This window comes from Triticum urartu, chromosome 5A (assembly GCF_056163025.1).
Source record: "Triticum urartu cultivar PI428250 chromosome 5A, HENAU_Tu73, whole genome shotgun sequence".
Lineage (NCBI taxonomy): Eukaryota > Viridiplantae > Streptophyta > Magnoliopsida > Poales > Poaceae > Triticum > Triticum urartu.
Window position 1 is genome coordinate 532,631,993 of NC_141877.1, and position 21,272 is coordinate 532,653,264.

At 47.0% G+C, this 21,272-nt stretch overlaps 2 protein-coding genes across 2 annotated transcripts; one reads left to right on the forward strand and one right to left on the reverse strand.

Moving 5' to 3' along the window:
* Positions 1-8,905: 8,905 nt before the first annotated feature.
* Positions 8,906-10,400, reverse strand: LOC147972556 (uncharacterized). The gene is made up of 4 exons (XM_087523188.1): positions 10,351-10,400; positions 9,478-9,703; positions 9,141-9,333; positions 8,906-9,060 (listed from the first exon to the last, which is right to left on the reverse strand). The coding sequence occupies exons 1-4, from the start codon at positions 10,398-10,400 to the stop codon at positions 8,930-8,932; spliced, it is 600 nt and encodes a 199-aa protein (XP_087379314.1). The 3' UTR covers positions 8,906-8,929.
* Positions 10,401-14,261: 3,861 nt separating this feature from the next.
* LOC125556542 (subtilisin-like protease SBT3.8) lies at positions 14,262-17,657 on the forward strand. Its single transcript, XM_048719256.2, has 9 exons — positions 14,262-14,347; positions 14,464-14,561; positions 14,642-14,809; positions 14,926-15,545; positions 15,764-15,831; positions 15,927-16,175; positions 16,332-16,449; positions 16,586-16,757; positions 16,876-17,657. The coding sequence occupies exons 1-9, from the start codon at positions 14,271-14,273 to the stop codon at positions 17,397-17,399; spliced, it is 2,094 nt and encodes a 697-aa protein (XP_048575213.2). The 5' UTR covers positions 14,262-14,270; the 3' UTR covers positions 17,400-17,657.
* Positions 17,658-21,272: the final 3,615 nt, after the last annotated feature.

The following is a 21,272-nucleotide window of genomic DNA, read 5'->3' on the forward strand; positions in this document are numbered from 1 at the left end:
GATCACTAGGAGGTACGACAATAGAAGCAAGACCAATAATTTCATCCTTACTAGGTAATTCTTCCTCACGATGTTGTTTACTAAATTTAGAGAAATTAAACTCATGAACCATATCATCGAAACCAACAGTAACAATATTCTTAGTGCAGTCTATGGTAGCATTGACAGTATTTAAGAAGGGTCTACCAAATATAATTGGACAAAAGCTATCTTGCGGAGAAGTAAGAACAAGAAAATCAGCAGGATATTTAGTTTTCCCACACAAGACTTCAACATCTCTAACAATTCCAATTGGTGCAATAGTATCTCTATTAGCAAGTTTAATAGTAACATCAATATCTTCTAACTCAACAGGTGCAATTTCATTCTTAATTTCTTTGTATAAAGTATGCGCTATAACACTAGCACTAGCACCCATATCACATAAGCCATGATAACAATGATCTCCTATTTTAACAGAAATAACAGGCACGCCTACCACAGGTCTATGTTTATCCTTATCACAAGGTTTAGCAATTCTAGCAGTTTCACCTTCGAACTGAATAACATGCCCATCAATATTATCAGATAAGAGATCTTTAACAATAGCAATATTAGGTTCTACTTTAACTTGCTCAGGAGGTGTATAAGTTCTAATATTGCTTTTATGAACAACAGTTGAAGCTTTAGCATGATCCTTTATTCTAACAGGGAAATGTGGTTTCTCAATGTAAGAAGTAGGAATAATAGGATCATTATAAGTGACAGTCTTTTCTTCAACTTTAATAGGTGCAGCTACTTTTACTTCTATGGGAGGATGATATTTAAACCACTTCTCCTTAGGGAGATCAACATAAGTAGCAAAAGATTCACAGAAAGAAGCTACTATCTCAGAGTCAAGTCCATATTTAGTGCTAAACTTACGGAAAATATCAGTATCCATAAAAGATTTAACACAATCAAACTTAGGTGTCATCAACGGAGCGGAACATCCGTCGAACCATCCGTCGAACCATCCGTCGAACCATCAACGGAGCGGAACAAGCGGAGGAAATCGGGCCCCGGCAAGTACCTTCCCGCCGAGCCCCCAGGGGCCGCCAACAAGAGTGTTGCCGCAGATTCCGAGCCTGCCAAGGGTCAGCTGGCTCTGGCAGGGCGCCAAGCCCTGGCCGTAGAGACGGTCACCCCCATGGCGGAAGAAATGCCTTTGGTCCTTACCGTCGAGCCCCAGTCTCCGGCATGGGCACAACATATCGTCCGTTTCCTCCAGACAGGGGAACTTCCTGAAGAGCAGGAAGAAGCGGAAAAAGTAGCCCGTCGGTCTGCCTTGTACCAATTCGTCGATGACGTCCTATACAGAAAAAGACCGAACAGTGTGAAATTGAAGTGCATCCCCCGGGAGGAAGGACTGGAGCTATTGGCAGAGATACATGGAGGCATATGTGGCTCCCACATAGGATCGAGGGTCCTTGTTGGCAAAGCATTTCGGCAAGGCTTCTTCTGGCCCACCGCCCTCCAGGATGCAACGGCACTAGTAACCAGTTGTGAAGCGTTCCAGTTCCATTCAAAGAAGCTTCATCAAACAGTTCAAGACCTTCAAACAATCCCTCTCTCCTATACATTCTCGGTCTGGGGGCTCGACATATTGGGCCCTTTCCCCCGTGCTGTCGAGGGCTTTGAGTACTTGTACGCTGCAATCGACAAGTTCAAAAAGTGGCCGGAGGTGGAAGCAGTGAGGAAGGTGACAGCACAGTCAGCCGTCAAGTTCTTCAAGGGACTAGTCTGTCGTTTTGGTGTGCCAAACAGAGTCATCACCGACAACGGCACGCAGTTCACAAGCCACGCCTTCATGCAGTACACCCAAGACCTCGGCAGCAAGGTATGTTTTTCTTTTGTGGCACACCCATGGAGCAAAGGTCAGGCGGAGAGGGCAAATGCTGAAGTACTGCGAGGCCTGAGAACAATGACTTTTGACAAGCTGCACAGAAGTGGAAGGCGCTGGATTGATGAGTTGCCGGCGGTTCTTTGGTCGATCAGGACGACGCCAAATCGAGCCATTGGCCAGACACCTTTTGCCCTGGTATATGGGGCAGAAGCAGTTCTCCCCACGAAACTCATATACGGGTCACCTCGAGTGCTCGCTTATGACGAGCTTGAGCAAGAGCAGTTGCGGCAAGACGACGCGACGCTCCTTGAGGAAGTTCGTCTTCGGGCGGCTGTGAGAGCAGCACTCTACCAGCAAGCCTTGCGCCACTACCATAGCCGCAAGGTTCATGCCCAAATCTTTGAGGAAGGCGACCTTGTTCATCAGCGCATTCAGTCGGCCAAGAATTCCAACAAGTTGACGCCGAAGTGGGAAGGCCCTTATCGGGTAATACGACTCACCAGGCCCGGCGCAGTCCGCCTGGAGACCGAAGATGCCATCCCAGTAAGCAACTCCTAGAACATCGAGCATCTTTGCAAGTTTTACCCATAAGGCGCGGCTTGTCGGGCTCCCCGGCAAGCCACTTTTTGTACAAGCTTTGCCGACAAGGCATGTAACCCTCTGTATAGAGCCAGGCGCAGACACTGAGCATAAATAAATGAAGCGCTGGCACCCTAAGTTATATCATGCATGCTAGGTCAAGTCTTTCCCTCAGATAGGGTTGATAGTGCTTAGCGGCGACTAACCCCTAGCCTAGAGGTCGAGTGTGTGTCTTTATGTTCTCTTTGGTTCACATGGCACTTCTGCTGAGCCTCTTGGGAAAAGGAGAACAAGCCGGTGCCCCGGCCCCGGCAGGGCAAGGCTGTTGGGAGCGGAAGATACGAGGGACCAACCACGGCAAGCCCAGGGTTGCTGGGGGTTGCGGATTCAGATAAGTCTTTCATCCCCTTGTTATGTGTTTCCGTATAGAACTGAGATATGTGAAACCTCGTTTGTGTTCTTGAAACCACCATGCTCCCCCTTTTCTGTACCCGAGAGCTACCTCCTGGGTCGGAATCTGGTAGTAGTTGCGGTGGCAAGGAGATGAACGAGGGGCCTAACCCTACTTCGCCCATGCCTCCGCCAAGAGCACGAGAATGGTCGACTGGAGTAGGGAAACGGCAAGGCCTGTTGCCGGGCGACAATGCTTACCTTAAAAATAACAAGGATTCATCCTTGGCATGGGCCTCGCTCACGCGCAAAGAACCTGACAAGCACCCTTTTCATTATAAACATCCCATACAGGTACAGTTCATACGGAATTAAAAACATGAGCAAGGGGGTAACAAGTCTTAAAATAAACAAGTGACCGCAGGCTTACAAAAAAGATAAGATGCCCGTAATCCCTTCCTCGTCCCTCTCCTCAGAAGGTGGAACAAGAGGGCCGGAGGGCGAAAAGAGCACCTAGGTGAGGTGCGAGAAGCAGAAGGCGCCAGGAGAATGTCCCGGTGCCGGGAGGGAAGTTGGAAGATGAGACAACGGGCCGGCAATACGCGACGAAGGCATCGGTGCCCGCGTACTCCGACTTGATGGACGCCACCCGCCTTCTTTGCCCTCTCCGTCCCTGCTATGCTAGCCGCCCAAGGAGGCGAAGGGGAGCACCCCGATGGAGAGCTTGGCGAGGATGGCCGTTGGCAAAGCGCGTGGCCGAGGGAGGGGCGGTGCGATCAGTCGAAGTCGGAGTCGGCATCCTGCCGCCCGACTCCCTCACCGTCGCTGTCGCTATCCTCCTCCTCACTCCCGCTTGAGGAGGAATCTTCATCATCGGAGGAGCTGTCCATGCAGCACTTCAAGCGAGTTTCGAGATCTCTAAAGACCTTGACGGAGATCAGGCTGCCCTCCGTTAACTTGAAGTAGAGGACAAGCCCCGCCGTCAGGCTGTGGTTGCGTGCAAACGTCTTCCATCCGCGGCGGAGGTACATGACGTGAGGGGCAGGGAAGTCGACGTTGACCCGCGTGGCGCCATTCCCGCAGCCCTTCATGTGCAACCAAAGGGTCTGGGGAGGATCGAGCTCCATCTCCTGAGCGAAGGCAGTAGGGAGACGGAGGCGGTGACACGGTGGCTGGCGCAGCCTGATGAAGAACTCGCGGGGCTGGTCCCCGACGTGGTGCTCCGTCGGGGGAGGCATCGCTGGCGGAGGCGAGGCCGATGCGCCGCCCCGTCCTCCTCTCCCCCGGGTGCCACGACGGCCTCGACCTCGCCCCCTCCCCCTTCCTCTCGTGGCCGGTTCCACCGCCACGAGCTCTTGGGAAGGAGGAACGCGCTGGCGAGCAGCGAGCCTCGCCGCCACCGTCGAAGGGCCATCGCTTCCTCACGCCATGGTGGATTGAAGGAAGAAGCAGAGGTGGAAGGAGACGGATGATGGAAGAGTGTCGAATGCCGCCCCCTCCCTTCCTTATAAAGGGGTGGAGTCGGGGCTCGCCCGCCCCACTCGACCAGTCCGGTCATCGGGGACGCAGGGAATCAGGACCGGCCCACTACCCCAATCAACGACGGCCCGGTTTCCCACCTCCACCTCCTGCCACCTGCATGCATGAGGGACACGTGGCGAGCGAGCAACATTGAAGGGACAAGCGAGGCGGCCACTCCCCACCCTGTGATTGTGGGGCGCGGGTGCCTTGAAGGCCATGACCGGAGTCCACCTGAGTAAATGGGCCGTGCCTCTGCGCCTTCCTCCTTTTACGGGGAAGACGCGAGCCGCCTCTTTACCACGATGTGACGCATGCGTGCAGAAATCGCCCCACGCATGACCCCCACGTCACACACGACCCTCCACGTCGCGCGTGCAACACGGGTCGTGGGGAAACGCAGTGGACGAGATGTTACTGTGGTAAAATCCGCCCTACCTGCCCACGCACCGTTCTGGGCCTAGCCCAATAACGCGTCGCGCTTATGTATGGCCCAGGCCCAGGGGCTCCTGTCGGTGTACAAAAGTAGGGGCTCTCTTTTTGACCCCTTTACTTGTGCGCGGGCGGTCATAGCCACGCGTCGCGGCCACACTTAGCAGGGCAGGGGAGGGAAGCCGGAGAGAAGCCGAAGCACCAAGGCAAACAAGACAACGCCAAGGCCGAGAGCACAAAGAGTAGAGGGACGAAACAGGTTCCCCTGGCAAGACTCTTGCCGAGGCAGCCTCGGCGGCCCCGACAAGACCCTTGCAAGGGAAGCTCGCCCAACGCCAGCGGAGCGCACCACCCTTGAGCCCACGATTTCCAACACCATCAACCACGTTGGGCCAGGGCTCGGGAGGCACCTCCAGCGTGGCATGCAGATCTTTGTGAAGACAGGGAAACACTCAGGATCAGATGAGGACCAGAAGACGGCGACCCTCGGCGGGATCCTAGCCGAGGAAGTCCACAAGGCCATCGGCAAGACCCTTGCCGGGGATGACGGCAACGCCACGGCAAGACCCTTGTCGGGCCCCCGGCAAGCCCTTTGCCGAGGGCATCAGCAGGGCCACTGCCAGACCCGTACCAGCCAAGACTACCACCGCCGTTCGCATGCAGCTGCCAGCACAACCAGCTGGGCAGGCACCTGCGTGGCAACATGCAGCTTCTAGGCCAAATCAGCAGGCACCTGCATGGCGGCGTGCGGACCTTCATGAAGGCCCTACCACTGCGCACGTCAGCTGCCTTCCTGTCTACATGGCACTGCATGCATCGCTAGCCTGGGCGCATGTCGAAGCGAGGAGGAGCGGCGACAGACGGGACGGGCCTCGTTCCCATCCCTGATAAAGCTAAGGGACACCTAAGTGATGCATTAAATGCGTCTTGTCCTGTAATACGGGTGATAAGCTCGTAGTACTGTAGGCCTTTCCACATCCTGTGTGCCACTGTGGCAGCCTTTTCGACTATAAAAGGAGGCCTATGCCGTACTAGAGGGGGATTCGGCTCTTTTGAACTACACAGCCACCGTAGCTAGTTCGAAAGCCCAAAAACACTGAATATATCCACCAAAGCAGGACTAGGGTTTCACGCATCCTCGCGGCCCGAACCTGGGTAAACGATCCTCGTGCTGACTGCTAATCCTGCTCTTCTCACGACCTGCGCCCCGGCAACCGTAGTAGGGATTCTTGTGATCCCATAGGTGCCGTTTCCCACCGACAGTACGATTACGACGCTCGTACACACCATTACGCTGTGGTGTTCCAGGTGGCGTTAGTTCTGAAATAATTCCACATTGTCTTAAGTGATTGCCAAACTAATAACTCAGATACATCTCCCCCTTGATCAGATCGTAGATCTTCTTGTTACGATGATTCTCAACTTCACTCTCAAATTGCTTGAGCTCTTCAAATGTTTCAGACTTATGCTTCATTAAGTAAATATACCCATATCTACTCAAATCATCGGTGAAGGCGAGACAGTAACGATATCCACCGCGCGTCAACACTCATCGGACTGCACACATCAGTATGTATGATTTCCAACAAGTCACTTGCCCGTTCCATTGTTCTGAAAAATGGGGTCTTAGTCATCTTTCCCATGAGGCATGGTTCGCATGTGTCAAGTGATTCAAAATCAAGTGACTCCAAAAGTCCTTCAACATGGAGTTTCTTCATGTGGTTTACACCTATATGACCTAAGCAGCAGTGCCACAAGAAAGTGGTACTATCATTATCAACTCTACATCTTTTGGCATCAATGTTATGAACATGTGTATCATCACTATCGAGATTCAATAAGAATAAACCCCTCACAATGGGTGCATGACCATAAAAGATATTACTCATATAAATAGAACAATCATTATTCTCTGATTTAAATGAGTAACCATCTCGCATTAAACAAGATCCAGATATAATGTTCATGCTCAATGCAGGCACTAAATAACAATTATTTAGGTTGATCACTAATCCCTATGTTAATCGAAGAGCGAGCGTCCCGACGGCAATCACATCAACCTTGGAACCATTTCCCACGCACATTGTCACTTCGTCCTTTGCCAGCCTTCGTCTATGTCACAGTTCCTGTTTTGAGTTGCAAATGTGAGCAACAAAACCGATATCAAATACCCAGGCACTACAACGAGAGCTGGTAAGGTACACATCAATAACATGTATATCATATACACCTTTGTTGATGTTGGCCCCCTTCTTGTCAGCCAGATACTTGTGGCAGTTCCGCTTTCAGTGGCCAGTTCCCTTGCAATAGAAGCACTCAGTCTCCGGCATGGGTCCAGCCTTGGCTTTCTTCACGGGAGGAGCAACTGCTTTGTAACTCTTTTTGAAGTTTCCCTTCTTTCCCTTGCCCTTTTTGAAACTAGTGGTTTTATTGACTATCAACACTTGATGCTCATTCTGGATGTCTGACTCAGCGACTTTCAGCATCCCGAACAGCTCGGAGACTGACTTGTTCATCCCTTGCATGTTGTAGTTCAACACGAAGCTCTTGTAGCTAGGTGGTAGCGATTGAAGAACTCTGTCAGTGACCGCCTCAGGCGGGAGCTCAACTCCCAACTCAGCCAGACAGTTGTAATACCCAGACATTCTGAGTATGTGCTCATTGACGGAGCTGTTCTCCTCCATTTTGCAGGCATAGAACTTATCGGAGGTCTCATACCTCTTGATCTGGGCATTCTTCTCAAAAATAAACTTCAACTCCTGGAACATCTCATATGCTCCATGACATTCAAAACGCTTTTGAAGTCCCGGTTCTAAGCCATACAACATGGCACACTGAACTATTGAGTAGTCATCAACACGCGACTGCCAGGCATTCACAACGTCCATAGTCGCTAGACGGGGTGGCGCACCAAGTGGTGCATCAAGGACATAAGACTTTTGGGCGGCCGTGAGTATAATCCTCAGATTACGGGCCCAGTCTACAAAGTTGCTTCCATCATCTTGCAGTTTAGCTTTCTCTAGGAACGCATTGAAATTCACTGGAGCTACTATGCGAGCCATTGATCTACAATATAATTTGCAAAGATAGTTTAGACTATTGTTCATGATAAAGATTTCAATTAATCATATTACCTAAGAACTCCCACTCAAATCAACATCCCTTCGTTTGTCCGAGTGTAACACGATCCAAATTCACCAACCCAAGTCCGATCATCGCGTGAGATGAGGTGGTTTCAATGGTGAACATCTCCATGTTGATCATATCTAATATATGACTCGTGTTCGACCTTTCGGTCTCTTATGTTCTGAGGCCATGTCTGTACATGCTAGGCTCGTCAAGTTTAATCCAAGTGTTCCGCATGTGCAAAATTGGCTTGCACCCGTTGTATGTGAACGTATAGTCTATCACACCCGATCATCATGTGGTGCTTCGAAACGATGAACTTTCACAACGGTGCACACGAGAACACAATTTTATTTTGAAATTTTAGTGAGGGATCACCTTATAATGCTACCTTGTCCTATAATTAAGGAGACTGAACTTGCGTAAACTCTTGCGTTTACACCCATATATGACCTTCCGATACACACTGCGCTTCTCCATATACACCCCTATATATTGTTGATAAAATAACCATCAAAAGTAGGTGCTGTGAATGATGCTCTGTTAAGAAAAATTATACTCCGGTGAGAAATGTCTATGTTGTTCAATTTATCAGACTTGTGAAATGTTTATTTTGGACTTGTGAAATTTTTATGTTGCTCAAATGGTATCTATGGATGGGAAATGTCCCTCATCCTTCAAACTAAAGCATAACTAGTCGTGTGTGTCCCAAAATTTTGGCCCATTCCAACAACCCAACGAAACAATAAAAGTGGCTTTCCCAAACCGGGCGATTCGAAGTTTTGTAACTATTGAAACTAAATGGTCAATATAATTTCGTTATTATAGCATTTTGAGACACAAAATTCTGTTTAATATTAAAAGCACATATGCTTCATAGTTCATACACAACTCTAAAAAAAGACTTCATTAGAACATATCACCCCTTTGCAAGAGAGTTTGTGGCTCTTTCCAAAACTCAAACAATACATAGCCCTTCATTATAGACTTCCCACTCGGAGTGATCTAAGACACAATAGTTTACATATAATCATCATCATCATCACTGTCAATCTCCTGGCAGATGTAATGTGGATACTTGCGACCAGCCAAATACGCACCACTAGTGGGGTGCTTAAGGTCTCTATCTTGGATACACCCGAAACAAGGGCCTTCAAAGATACCAAAGAGTGTATCAGCATTCAAGATGACCAGCAACAAATGGAAGGGAAAACAATACAAATATACATACCACAGTCACTTTGTTCCAAAGGGGTGCATAGATAAACATCCTTCTCCCCCCTACAGTAAGCATTTATCTCAGCAAAAAATACCTTTGATATGCCATCCATTTGTTTCACCAGAAAGTTAAAGTGCAGATATTCTGTTGAGTGTTCAAGAATTTGAGCCCTCCCTTTCACTTCCACAAACTCCAGCTCATTTGGCTGAAATATCAATGCCACGCCTTAATTAGTAATATATCCAGCTCTATATAGTAAATTATAAATTGCATGTGTAACTTCGAGATAAGCTAAGGCGTGGTAAATTATTAATTTGGGTGGTCATAGTAAAATGTAATTTGTGTTAACCTGCATATTGTTTTGCTTGGCGTAGGCGTTGAGCCCCGAGACCAAGGTCTTGCGTTCGCGCTCTTGCTTGCGTCTCCACAGATCTGCACGGGTCGGACTCTTGGGCCGGAGGCTATTCCTAAGCCTGGTGGCTGCAATGCAATCAGCGGTCATTTCCTCAAGAGTTTTTGTTGACTTCGACGATCCAGGAGTGGGATCCTCCCATGTCTCCAGTCGTGTGTCGTAACTTGCAAAAGGAAATAATAAGATGGAAAATTATAACATACTAAAGCTTGATCAACGACAACTAGTATGGTTGCAACAAAGGGATGGTTGAATTTGAGACTTTGCATGAATCAGTTGTATTAACCTACAGTATTACTTTAACCGTTGTGATATTTAGATATTTCAAACCAAAAGTTGAGAATTAGATATTTACTCTGAGAAGTAATGAGTCGGCAAAGTTACAATATTGCTGATTCATTGCCTGACTTTTGCCCTCTCTGAACTATCAAATTTGAGACTAATAGTTCAGACCATCTGGTACAAGAATTATCTATAATACTACATTGAACAGAACAATACAAACCAATAGTTCGTTAAATTATGCTACCTTGTAAAAACCTCTTACATTATGGGACGCAGGAATACATATGTTTAACATAATGTGACACACGTCTATGCATGTGTTGCACGCGCATAATTACTAATTATCTATAAATGTTGAACAGAACAATAAGGTGTGCTACAATGATTAGTGTGCAGTAAATCGATCTGAGCTCTATTTTTTTTTAATCTAACTGATCGCTGAGGCCAAGAAGCCAAGTCTGACCAAGCAAGGGGACATCAAGCATCCAGAATAATAAGTGGGATAGATGGCTGCTGCATACATACGGGTAATGCTGGGAACCATCGTCCTGAGAAGCGGCGCGGGTTCCCGACATGATCGGCCGCCCGCCGATCTCTCCCCGTTCCTGATCCTTCGCCGACGCGCACGCAGAGAAGGAGATCCGCCGCCGTCGTACCGGGCCACTTTTGGTTCAGTATATATGCTAGAGAAAAGACTCCAGTCCATCTCGGTTTCGGTACGGGCTCCCTGAACTGGCCCGGCTTAGCTCGCGTGCGCGGCCCAATTGACTCTCGTGGCCTCGTGGGCGGCCTGCGATGTCGGCACTAGCTTTTGCATCGATGATCTCTACCACAAATTCTTTTTTTTTTCCAGAAACTGTCGATCTATTCTTTATCTTTACCTACTAGCAAAAAAAACCCGTGCATTGCAACGGGAGAGAACACATAACACACGCTCTTAACTCAACAACCATTACTTAAGACCACAATAGGTCCATCTCCTTTATTTTTGCGAGGCATTATATTTGTGTTGCCTCTTATCATCCTTCTCACTCTTGCCGACGATGGTCTCGGTGATCACACAAAGCAACAAAAAATGTGTGTTGAATATGGTTAATCTTAAAGCGTCTCTCTCTCTCTCTCTCTCTCTCTCTCTCTCTCTCTCTCGATGAAAAATCTGTTGTTTCCCTTGCGACATTTTTTAGAGGTATGCATGTGTAGTTATCGATATTTTCTTTTCGGTATATGGTTATAGTGGGGTGTTTATTTGCAATCCGAATCGCCGTCGGTATGAAAAAAAAACGAATCTTGCGCTATAAATTATAAATTTGCTTCCATAACAATATTTTAAAAATAGCAGGTAAAATTAACATCATATTTAGATTCCACACATTTTTCTAAGAAAATTTCATATATAATATGTTAAAATCGAAGTTACGGTTTAAAAGATACAGATAATTTAGAAAATCATTTGGTTTGACTCAAATATATTCCAAAATAATATTTAAAAATACTTAACAGGTAAAAATAATATCATATTCATATGCTACATATTTTTCTAATCAAATTTCTATATAACATGTTCAAATCCGAGTTACAGTTATGGCATTTTTTACCTGTTATATATGAAATTTAAAAATACTTAACTCCGATTTAAACATGTTATATATGAAATTTGATTAGAAAAATATGTAGAATATGAATATGAGATTATTTTTACCTGTTAAGTATTTTTAAATATTATTTTGGAATATGTTTGAGTCAAACCAAATGATTTTCTAAATTATATGTATCTTTTAAACCGTAACTTTGATTTTAACATATTATATATGAAATTTTATTAGAAAAATGTGTGGAATCTAAATATGATGTTAATTTTACCTGTTAATATTTTTAAAATATTGTTATGGAAGCAAACTTATAATTTATAGCGCAAGATTCGTTTTTTTTTCATACCGACGGCGATTCGGATTGCAAATAAACACCCCACTATAACCATATACGGAAAAGAAAACATCGATAACTACACATGCATACCTCTAAAAAATGTCACAGGGGAAACAACAGATTTCTCATCGCGAGAGTGAGAGAAAGCGAGCGAGCGAGAGAAAGAGAGAGAGAGAGAGAGAGAGAGAGAGAGGAAGAGAGAGAGAGAGAGGGAGAGAGAGACACCTTAAGATTAACCATATTCAACACATATTTTTTGTTGCTTTATGTGAACACCGAGACCATCGTCGGCGAGAGTGAGAAGGATGATAAGCGGCAACACAAATATGATGCCTCGCAAAAATAAAGGAGATGGACCTATTGTGGTATTGAGTGATGGTTGTTGAGTTAAGAGCGTGTGTTATGTGTTCTCTCCTGTTGCAACACACGGGCTTTTTTGCTAGTCATCTTCAATTATGGTAGTATAATAAACATTAGAAATAATAAAAATTACATCCAGATTCATAGACCACCTAGCGACGACTACAAGCACTGAAGTGAGCCGAAGGCGCGCCGCCGTCATCGCCCCTTCCTTGCCGGAGCCAGGCACAACTTGTTGTAGTAGACAATGGGGAAGTCGTCGTGCTAAGGTCCCATAGGATCAACGCCCCAAAACAGCAACCGCCGCCGATGAAGAGAATTCTAAATCGGAAGGATCCAACCTAAAGACACATGAACAAAGACGAACAAAGACCGGATCCGAGCGGATCCACCAAAGACAATCCCGACCAAATCTCGCGAGATCCACCGGAGACACACTTCCACACGCCCTCCGGCGATGCTAGACACATCATTGGGATGGGGGCTAGGCGGGGAGAACCTTATTTCATCTGCAAGAAGCCGCCGTCGTCTCGTCTTCTTGAGCAGGACACAAACCCTAACAAAACTTAATGAAGCACCTGAAAACGAAGCCCTCCCGCCAGCAAGGGTCGAGATTCACCGCGCACCCATGGCCCTAAGGCCACATGACACGTGGGAGATCGGCGGCGCCGCTGACAGGAGGCAAAAACCCTATCCGCCTTTTCTTGGAGTTGGATAAAGGAAGGTATAGTATCGATCTCTACCATAGATTCGAACTAATAAAATAGATGGCAAGGCCGATGCGTCGGCTGCAATATGCAGGAGCAGAGATGGCAGATACTTGGGATCTTCTTCTATTGTTATGCATGGCACCACTGACATGGCAGCGTTGCAAATCCTAGCATGCCACAAAGTTTTATCGTTATCTAAAGATCACTTTATTTGTAAGATTGTTATTGCATGTGACTCCAAGATAGTGGTGAATGACATCTTGGAGGCAAAAGGAAGCACGTATGAGGCTATTGTTAGAGAATTCAATACTAGGGCTTTTAAGTTAGATAATTGCTTTGTTACCTTTGAAAGTAAAGCTTTAAACTATGAAGCTCGTTTACTTGTCAAACATTCTTCTTTGCTTGATCAGGGTCGCCACTTGTGGCTAATTTCTCCGCATGACCCTTCTTGTATTCCTATGGACATCCACATTGATCAATAAAGTGTTGGCAATTCTAAAAAAAAAAGACAAACATGGACTTGTGGAGAGGTTTTCAGCCGTGCTTATTGTGCTAGGAGCTTGCATTTTTTCTCCTGTTACAACGCATGAGCATGTTTCCTAGTTCATATTAATTGAGAGAGTTGCCGCATTTGAAAAAAAAAATCAATTGGAGAAACGGATTAGCCAATGCCAACATTTTCCTTGGAGTAACACTTGTTATAAACAGTTTGAGTGAAAAGTCACCTAATTAGATATGTGCCCACATCAGACTGCATACGTCGGCGCAAGTTAGTCGAGAGTGTCACCGTCGTTAAGCCGATGAGCCAAACCAATGAATCTTGTCTTTGCCGGGAATGTTCCAATGTGCTAAAAGTCTACTACTACTACTACTATACAACGATTTGTCAACTTTAATCTTACGTACTCACCAACCGGACGCCTATTAATTTAGCACCCACGGGCTGGGTTTAGTGCCCAGTGGGCAGCACAAGCTTGCTTGGAAAGTGGACGGGGGGCGGGTAATTACATAAGAAACGTTGTTTTGTATATAAAGCGGGCGAAAGTATGTTTCGAGAATTACATAAGAAACGTCAATATCAATACCCGGTTTGGTGCTAGTCTGTTTAATCGTGGTAGACCTGATCAAGAGTAATCGAAGCATGCACCTTGCAAAACACAAACAACTTCACATTTGAACTGTTCTAATTTTCTGCTGCTATATATACATACAAACGGGAGAACACAAGGACACAACCATTGCAGTCTTCTCGAAACCAGACATGGATTTGAGAGGAGCCCTCTCGTGTGCTCTCCTACTGGTGACAGTGCTGTTGCCTCCTTCAGCTAATGCGTCCACCAACTCAGTAAGATCGATGCTTAATTTGCTCTTTTTCTGCCTACTGCTTATACTAACTTGGCTCGTTGATTTTTTTTGCATAAAAATGTACTTCAGCTCTACATTGTGTATATGGGGGAGAAGAAACACGATGATCCATCCGTGGTCACCGCGTCGCACCATGACCTACTAACCTTGGTTTTTGGGAGGTACGTACGGGATGCTTGTTGAAATTGTATTAGGCCTACGAATTAGTAAGTGTACTATATATACACCGTGAAACATAAGTACTGATTCCTTATTTTGTTTTATCAATTTGCAACAGCAAAGATGAAGCCTTGAAGTCGATAGTTTACAGTTACAAGCACGGATTTTCAGGGTTCGCAGCAATGCTCACCGTGTCCCAAGCCGAGACACTTACAAGTAAGTAATAATGAATCCAACACGCAGCTTATGTGCATGATAGGTAGATATACAAATTAACGAGCATGCTCCAAGTGTAGAATTCCCCGAAGTCATCAGTGTGAATCTTAACACTTTTCACCAAGTGCATACAACCCGGAGCTGGGATTTCCTTGGCCTTGACTATAATAACAGCAACCAACAACAGCCGGACCTCCTCAAAAAAGCAAAGTACGGTGAAGATGTCATCATCGGGGTGGTCGACACAGGTTTGCAATCTCACAAATAATTCTACTACCCAGCTTAATAGTGGGAGACAAGCATGCACCATCAATATACTGGCTGACCTCTCAAAAAGAAAACAAAAACATTTCTGTTGTTACAGGCATATGGCCAGAATCACAAAGCTTCGACGACAACGGGTACGGACCAATACCGGCACGGTGGAAAGGCACGTGCGAGACCGGCCAGATGTTCTACAACACGAGCTGCAATCGAAAGATTATCGGCGCGTGGTGGTACGGTCGCGGCATGGGCACAGATGTGGCTAAGAGAAACTTCATGTCACCCAGGGACTCTGAAGGCCACGGCACACACGTCGCATCGACGATCGCAGGTAGCCAGGTGAAGGGCGTGGGCTACGGTGGAGGTCTAGCCACCGGCATAGCACGTGGCGGAGCGCCGTGTGCTCGTCTGGGCATCTACAAGGTGTGCTGGAAGGGCGAGGGCTGCCCTGACGCAACGGTTCTTGCGGCCATCGACGACGCCATACATGACGGCGTGGACGTCTTGTCCCTCTCGGTGGGAGGCCCAGCCGGTCACGAGTACCCTGGGACGCTGTACGCAGTGCTGCAAGGAATCTCCATCGTGTTCGCCGGCGGGAACGATGGCCCTGTGCCGCAGACGGTGTCAAATGCCGTGCCGTGGGTCACCACGGTCGCCGCCAACACAATTGATCGCTCTTTCCCGACCCTAATATCTCTAGGGAACAAGGAAAATCTGGTGGTACGTACGTGATGAACTGCTGACCGTAAATTAGAATCCTCAACTAATTATTTACTATTATTATTCAAGTGTGCCCGATCGATTTGCATGCTTTACTCGCAAAAAAAGTTTTGTATGCTTTAGCTTTCGTTCCTTAAAGATACTCTTATAAGTTTACCTATAAAAACATGCTCGTCTTATTTATTTTTCATATTTTAATTTCAAACGTACGCATGCAGGGGCAGTCTGTTTACTACAATGCATCTCTCAGCAGCAACGACTTTGAGGACCTTGTCTACGTGGGAAGGTACGTACGTAATTTATAGTAGTCACAGTTGACACGTTTGATCGAGTAAATAAATATTCACCCAATTTAACACTCTTGTGGACGCATGCATGTAGCACCTCCGCGGAGTCACTGTCGATCAATGCCACCGGTAAAATCGTGTTGTGCTACGTACCGGCGCCGCCCCGTCCAGGACTCCGCGAGGCCATCAACTTTACGAAGGTAGGCGGCGCCAGGGGACTAATCTTCGCGCACCACGGTGAAAACGACGTGGAAAACCTGGGCGCGTGCGACGGCATTATGCCCTGCGTGCTTGTGGATTCCGAGGTCGCTCAGAGAATCGTATCATACTGGCTCGCCACAGGGTATGTTTACTTACATGTGTAGTTTTTTTTTTTGCGAGGATACTTACGTGTGTAGTTCTCCGCACAAACAGGAAGAAGAAACTCCTGCCCTTGATGAATTATTACTAGTTTTATTCTCCAAGAATTCATATACCCTGATGCGTTGCGTCATGCTAGGGATCCGGTGGTGAAGGTGTCGCCGGCCGTAACCGTCGTCGGGAACGGGGTGTCGTCGCCGAGGGTCGGCTGGTTCTCATCCAGGGGCCCGAGCCCCTTGTTCCCCGGCACACTCAAGGTATTTCTTTTGTTCTTTTTAGATGATCAAGGTATTTCTTTCTTCAGTTATATATATACCCCGATCGACCGAACCTGTCTGATTGTTTCAGAAATATAATTAAGACATCTATCTTTATATGCATGCTCGAGTGCAGCCTGACATAGCAGCTCCGGGAGTCAGCATCCTGGCGGCCGTGGGAGACTCCTACATGTTAATGTCTGGGACGTCAATGGCGTGCCCTCATGTCTCGGCGGTCACTGCGCTGCTCAAGTCGGTTCACCCCGATTGGTCACCAGCGATGCTCAAGTCCGCCATCGTCACCACCGGTATGCACGCACTCACGCACGTACCCACAGTATTCCCTCCAACAAGATTAACCCATGCAGGCTGCATTGCGTTTCTAACTCCGTCGTTGTTTCTTGCGGATATGATCCATGGTTGCAGCGTTAGTCGTTGACCGTTTTGGTATGCCGATCCAAGCAGAGGGCGCCCCAACCAAGCTTGCAGACCCCTTCGACTTCGGTGGTGGCCACATAGACCCAGATAGGGTTGTTGATCCAGGCTTGGTCTACGATGTGGAAGCAAGAGACTACATCAAGTTCTTCAACTGCACCCAGCTCGGATCACAGTTGGATGGATGCGAGGCAAACCAGCTCAACCTCAACCTCCTGTCAATTGCCGTGCCGAACCTCAAGGACAACGTCGTGGTCCGGCGTACTGTCATGAACGTCGGGCCAACGGAAGCGACCTTCCGAGTGGTGGTTGAGGCTCCAGCAGGAGTTGCAGTGTCCGTGGAACCATCTGTGATCAGTTTCACCAGAGGCGGTAGCAAAACCACGTCGTTCATGGTGACGTTCATGGCAAGGCAGAGGGTGCAAGGTGGGTACACCTTTGGGAGCTTGACATGGAAGTCAGATGGAAGTACCCACTCAGTGAGAATTCCGGTTGCAGTACGAAACGTGATATGAGATTTTGGCAAGCATATACCCATGCGCGCTAATTTGCACCTTGTTTGGCGGTGCTCAGTTTGTCTGTGTGTACATGTTTGTATTTCATTGGTGCAGCGTGTTGAAATTGTTAAAGTGCTTAATTACTTGTGGTAAGTATGTTGTGAGAGTGTTTTAGGCATAGTCCTAGTAACCGGGCCTAATTGTTTACAAGCTCTCTGTTTTGTAGACTTTTCAATGGTCTTGAATAAACTTTCATTTATGTATTAATCAGTTTGTGGCCTAGGGAGTACTCTATGCTTGTGTTGTGCAGTATTATGTTCTTCTAAATAATCAAATTTAACACCAGGTCTTTGTCTATAATCAAAGCCTCTATACCATAATTCCTCTTTTCCTACTAAGATAGATGGATGATTGTTCATGACAGTACCCTAGACCAGCTATCTACATTCGTGCTTATCTATTCAAGTCCTTATGCTTTTTAATGAGGTCAAAGACCGTTTGAGGTTTGGCGGAGAAGATGGTTTTCCACGACCCCAGTGGGGCTTGTAGCCCGGGAAGCACTTGCATAGCGTGATGAAACACACTATGCGAGTGATGGTGTTGGGGGAAAGTGACGAAGCTATGATCGGTAATGATTGAGTATATCACACACAAAGGGGTGCACCAATACCGTGAATCCCTGCTCGATTAAGAAGGTGTTGAGTACTCACTTGTGGTTGTTTGACTGGGGCACCGTCTCCGTCTTCGCATTTGGGAGTCACTGAGTTCTGGGTAGGGGAGTAGCCCATCGGCAACTAATGCTATCAATGTCCATGGCTTGACAACCGATAGCGACTACAGCGGCGGCCTTGGCAAAATCAAGCCCTTGGGTCTTGCTGGCGACGGCGTCTGGGTTGGTGGAGAAAATCTACATGAGATGAGCACGGAGCGCTCTGCTTGGAAATGGCAACCGTGCTAGCGAAGGGGAGGGAATGAGGAGAATGCGCGCGGGGGGGGGGGGATGATTCCTCTCTCGCCCACTCCTCAATTTAAAGAGCCAAGGATCCAACCATCCCTAAAATATCACCCTACATGTACCGTCTGAAAGGTGAACCACCCACCATGCACAATAATCGCACGAAACTCCAGACGCCATTGTCGCGGTCTAGTTCCCCGGGCAAAGGTTCAGTCGGTCAAGGTCCGCCACACGCATAACTCGAGGAGAAGGATGTACTGACCACTAAGATCAAAGCATTCAATTCGGGAAGATGATATGACGATTCGTAAAAGACTTGATGCGATCCACAACTACGACATTTCGTTCCTTCCCTTGTCGGTTTTGATCAAGTTTGGCCGAAACAGATGGTGTCAAAATCGATCACTGGGTCAGTCCCGAACCAAATTTCTGTCGTGCTAGCTGCACAATGACTTTTTGGGTGGCACAAGCTGCATCACTCACAACAGATCAGTTTTGCACATGGGTGCTGATGGTCCGGCTCATCGAGGTTGCCAAATTACTCGGGGACACCCATAGGTTTCTTGAGTGTGACCAAATATCAAAGTTCGCAGACTCGGTTTTAAGCTAGAGGATTGAAAGGTGTTCCTCCGAGATACCAACTGGTGTCTTTTGGTTCTGCTAGGCACATACACATTCCTCCATCTCTCGAAATTTATGATATGCCCTCAGTCGGGCCACTAGCCATGCTCTTCCTTACAAATTGTTAGATATCACCATGTATTTCCAATACTTGTTCAGTTTAGTCTTTTCATATATGCTCTCTTGAGTCTGTCTGGGCCTCTTTACAAGCACCTCGACGATGCCTATGGTCCAGTTTCTAGTTGAAATCATCTCCATGAGGATGCAGTCTTGGTTTTTGCCCGGTTTTCCATTAATTAACTGGGCAATTCTCTTCTTCTTAATTAATCGATGAGGCAAAACTTTTGCCTCCGTTTCGAAAAAAGGATGCAGTCGGTCTTTGCAACTAGACCCCGACGGACTCGGGGGCTACTGACAAAAGAATCCCCACCAGGGGTAGGCTCGTGGCGATAATCGGCCAAGCTAAAGGCCTAGGCCCAACAAAGCTAGGGCCCAATTCAAAAGTATTGCAGGCTAGGGCTTAACTCTGGCCAGTCGGTGGAGGGTCTTCGGTCAGATCCAACAATAGGTCAACAGTCATGCCATTGAAGACATGCGTTATTGTATGTCCCACAAATGCATTAGCTTGCGATGTTACCATATGTAATAGGTAGTAGTACTAGTAACAACCGACATTCAGTAGGCATTTATCATTAGCATTAAACTATCTAGCCATTGGTGCTTCCTTGTCATGTCGTGAGCGGCTACATAAGGCATGCATGTGCATCAGGCTTTCTTGTTTTAAAAGGTCCAGACATTGTCTGGCTTTTTCATTGATGATTAGCAAAGAGCAGCGGAAAAATGTGACAAAGGTGGTGATCCAAGGATCAAGGAGGAATGAAAAGAAAAACAAAGGAAAATACACACCCGTAGGCTCATCCTCACCCCCAAAGGGGCTCTCGATGTACTTGACTCCAGCCTGCTTCCACAATGAAAACACCTGTTTGATTGCTTGCATAACATCTTCTTCGCTTGCTATTTTGCCTCGAAAGATGCAGTTGTTCCTCTTTGTAATCAGGTTTAGTGTTGGCCTCTTTGTAATCCTACGCAGGAAAGAAAAGCTAGTAGTAGGAGTAAGGTGTTATCCCTCTTACAGGGAGCTTGAACCTAGGTAAACTCTTGCGTGTATACCCATCTGAACTTCTGATTGTAGGATCTAGAAGTAGATGTGTCTAGAGGGGGGGTGATTAGACACTTAGTGCTAAAGTTGCAATTTTTAGGGCTTTTTGGTTTGAGTGGAGTTTTAGGCACAATTTCAACATACACAATACATATCAAGCAAGCATGCAAAGAGTATATGAGCAGCGGAATGTAAAGCATGCAACTTGCAAGAATGTAAGGGGAAGGGTTTGGAGAATTCAAACGCAATTGGAGACACGGATGTTTTTCCCGTGGTTCGGATAGGTGGTGCTATCCTACATCCACGTTGATGGAGACTTCAACCCACGAAGGGTAACGGTTGCGCGAGTCCACGGAGGGCTCCACCCACGAAGGGTCCACGAAGAAGCAACCACCCACGAAGGGTCCACGAAGAAGCAACCTTGTCTATCCCACCATGGCCATCGTCCACGAAGGACTTGCCTCACTAGCGGTAGATCTTCACGAAGTAGGCGATCTCCTTGCCCTTACAAACTCCTTGGTTCAACTCCACAATCTTGTCGGAGGCTCCCAAGTAACACCTAGCCAATCTAGGAGACACCACTCTCCAAGAAGTAACAAATGATGTGTAGGTAATGAACTCCTTGCTCTTGTGCTTCAAATGATAGTCTCCCCAACACTCAACTCTCTCTCATAGGATTTGGATCTGGTGGAAAGAAGGTTTGAGTGGAAAGCAACTTGGGGAAAGCTAGAGATCAAGATTCATATGGTAGGAATGGAATATCTTGGCCTCAACACATGAGTAGGTAGTTCTCTCTCAGAAATAGGATGCTGGAAGTGTAGGCTTAGTTTGATGGCTCTCTCTACGAATGAAGAGGAGGTGGAGGGGTATATATAGCCTCCACAGAAAATCCAACCGTTACACACGATTTACCAATCTCGGTGGGACCGAATCAACAAACTCGGTCAGACCGAAATAGGAAACCTAGTGACCGTTAGAGATTTTCGGTGGGACTGACTGGATCAACTCGGTGGGACCGATGTGCTAGGGTTAGGGTAAATCCAAAACTCAGTTTGACCAATTACTCAAACTCAGTGGGACCGATTTGGGTAATAAGTGAAACAGAGAGTTGGCCAAGCAAACTCGGTGGGGCCGATTGCATATCTCGGTGGGACCG

What these genes read in the sequence shown, in the direction of transcription:
- LOC147972556 (XM_087523188.1), bottom strand. Translation starts at nt 10,400, where the DNA reads ATGTCGGGAACCCGCGCCGCTTCTCAGGACGATGGTTCCCAGCATTAC. An exon ending in GATGGTTCCCAGCATTACCC is followed by an intron (nt 9,704 to 10,350) that starts GTATGTATGCAG and finishes TCCTTTTGCAAG; the next exon opens with TTACGACACACGACTGGAGA. An exon ending in CCAAGCAAAACAATATGCAG is followed by an intron (nt 9,334 to 9,477) that starts GTTAACACAAAT and finishes TTGATATTTCAG; the next exon opens with CCAAATGAGCTGGAGTTTGT.
- LOC125556542 (XM_048719256.2), top strand. Translation starts at nt 14,271, where the DNA reads ATGGGGGAGAAGAAACACGATGATCCATCCGTGGTCACCGCGTCGCAC. An exon ending in CCAAGCCGAGACACTTACAA is followed by an intron (nt 14,562 to 14,641) that starts GTAAGTAATAAT and finishes CTCCAAGTGTAG; the next exon opens with AATTCCCCGAAGTCATCAGT. An exon ending in GACCTTGTCTACGTGGGAAG is followed by an intron (nt 15,832 to 15,926) that starts GTACGTACGTAA and finishes GCATGCATGTAG; the next exon opens with CACCTCCGCGGAGTCACTGT.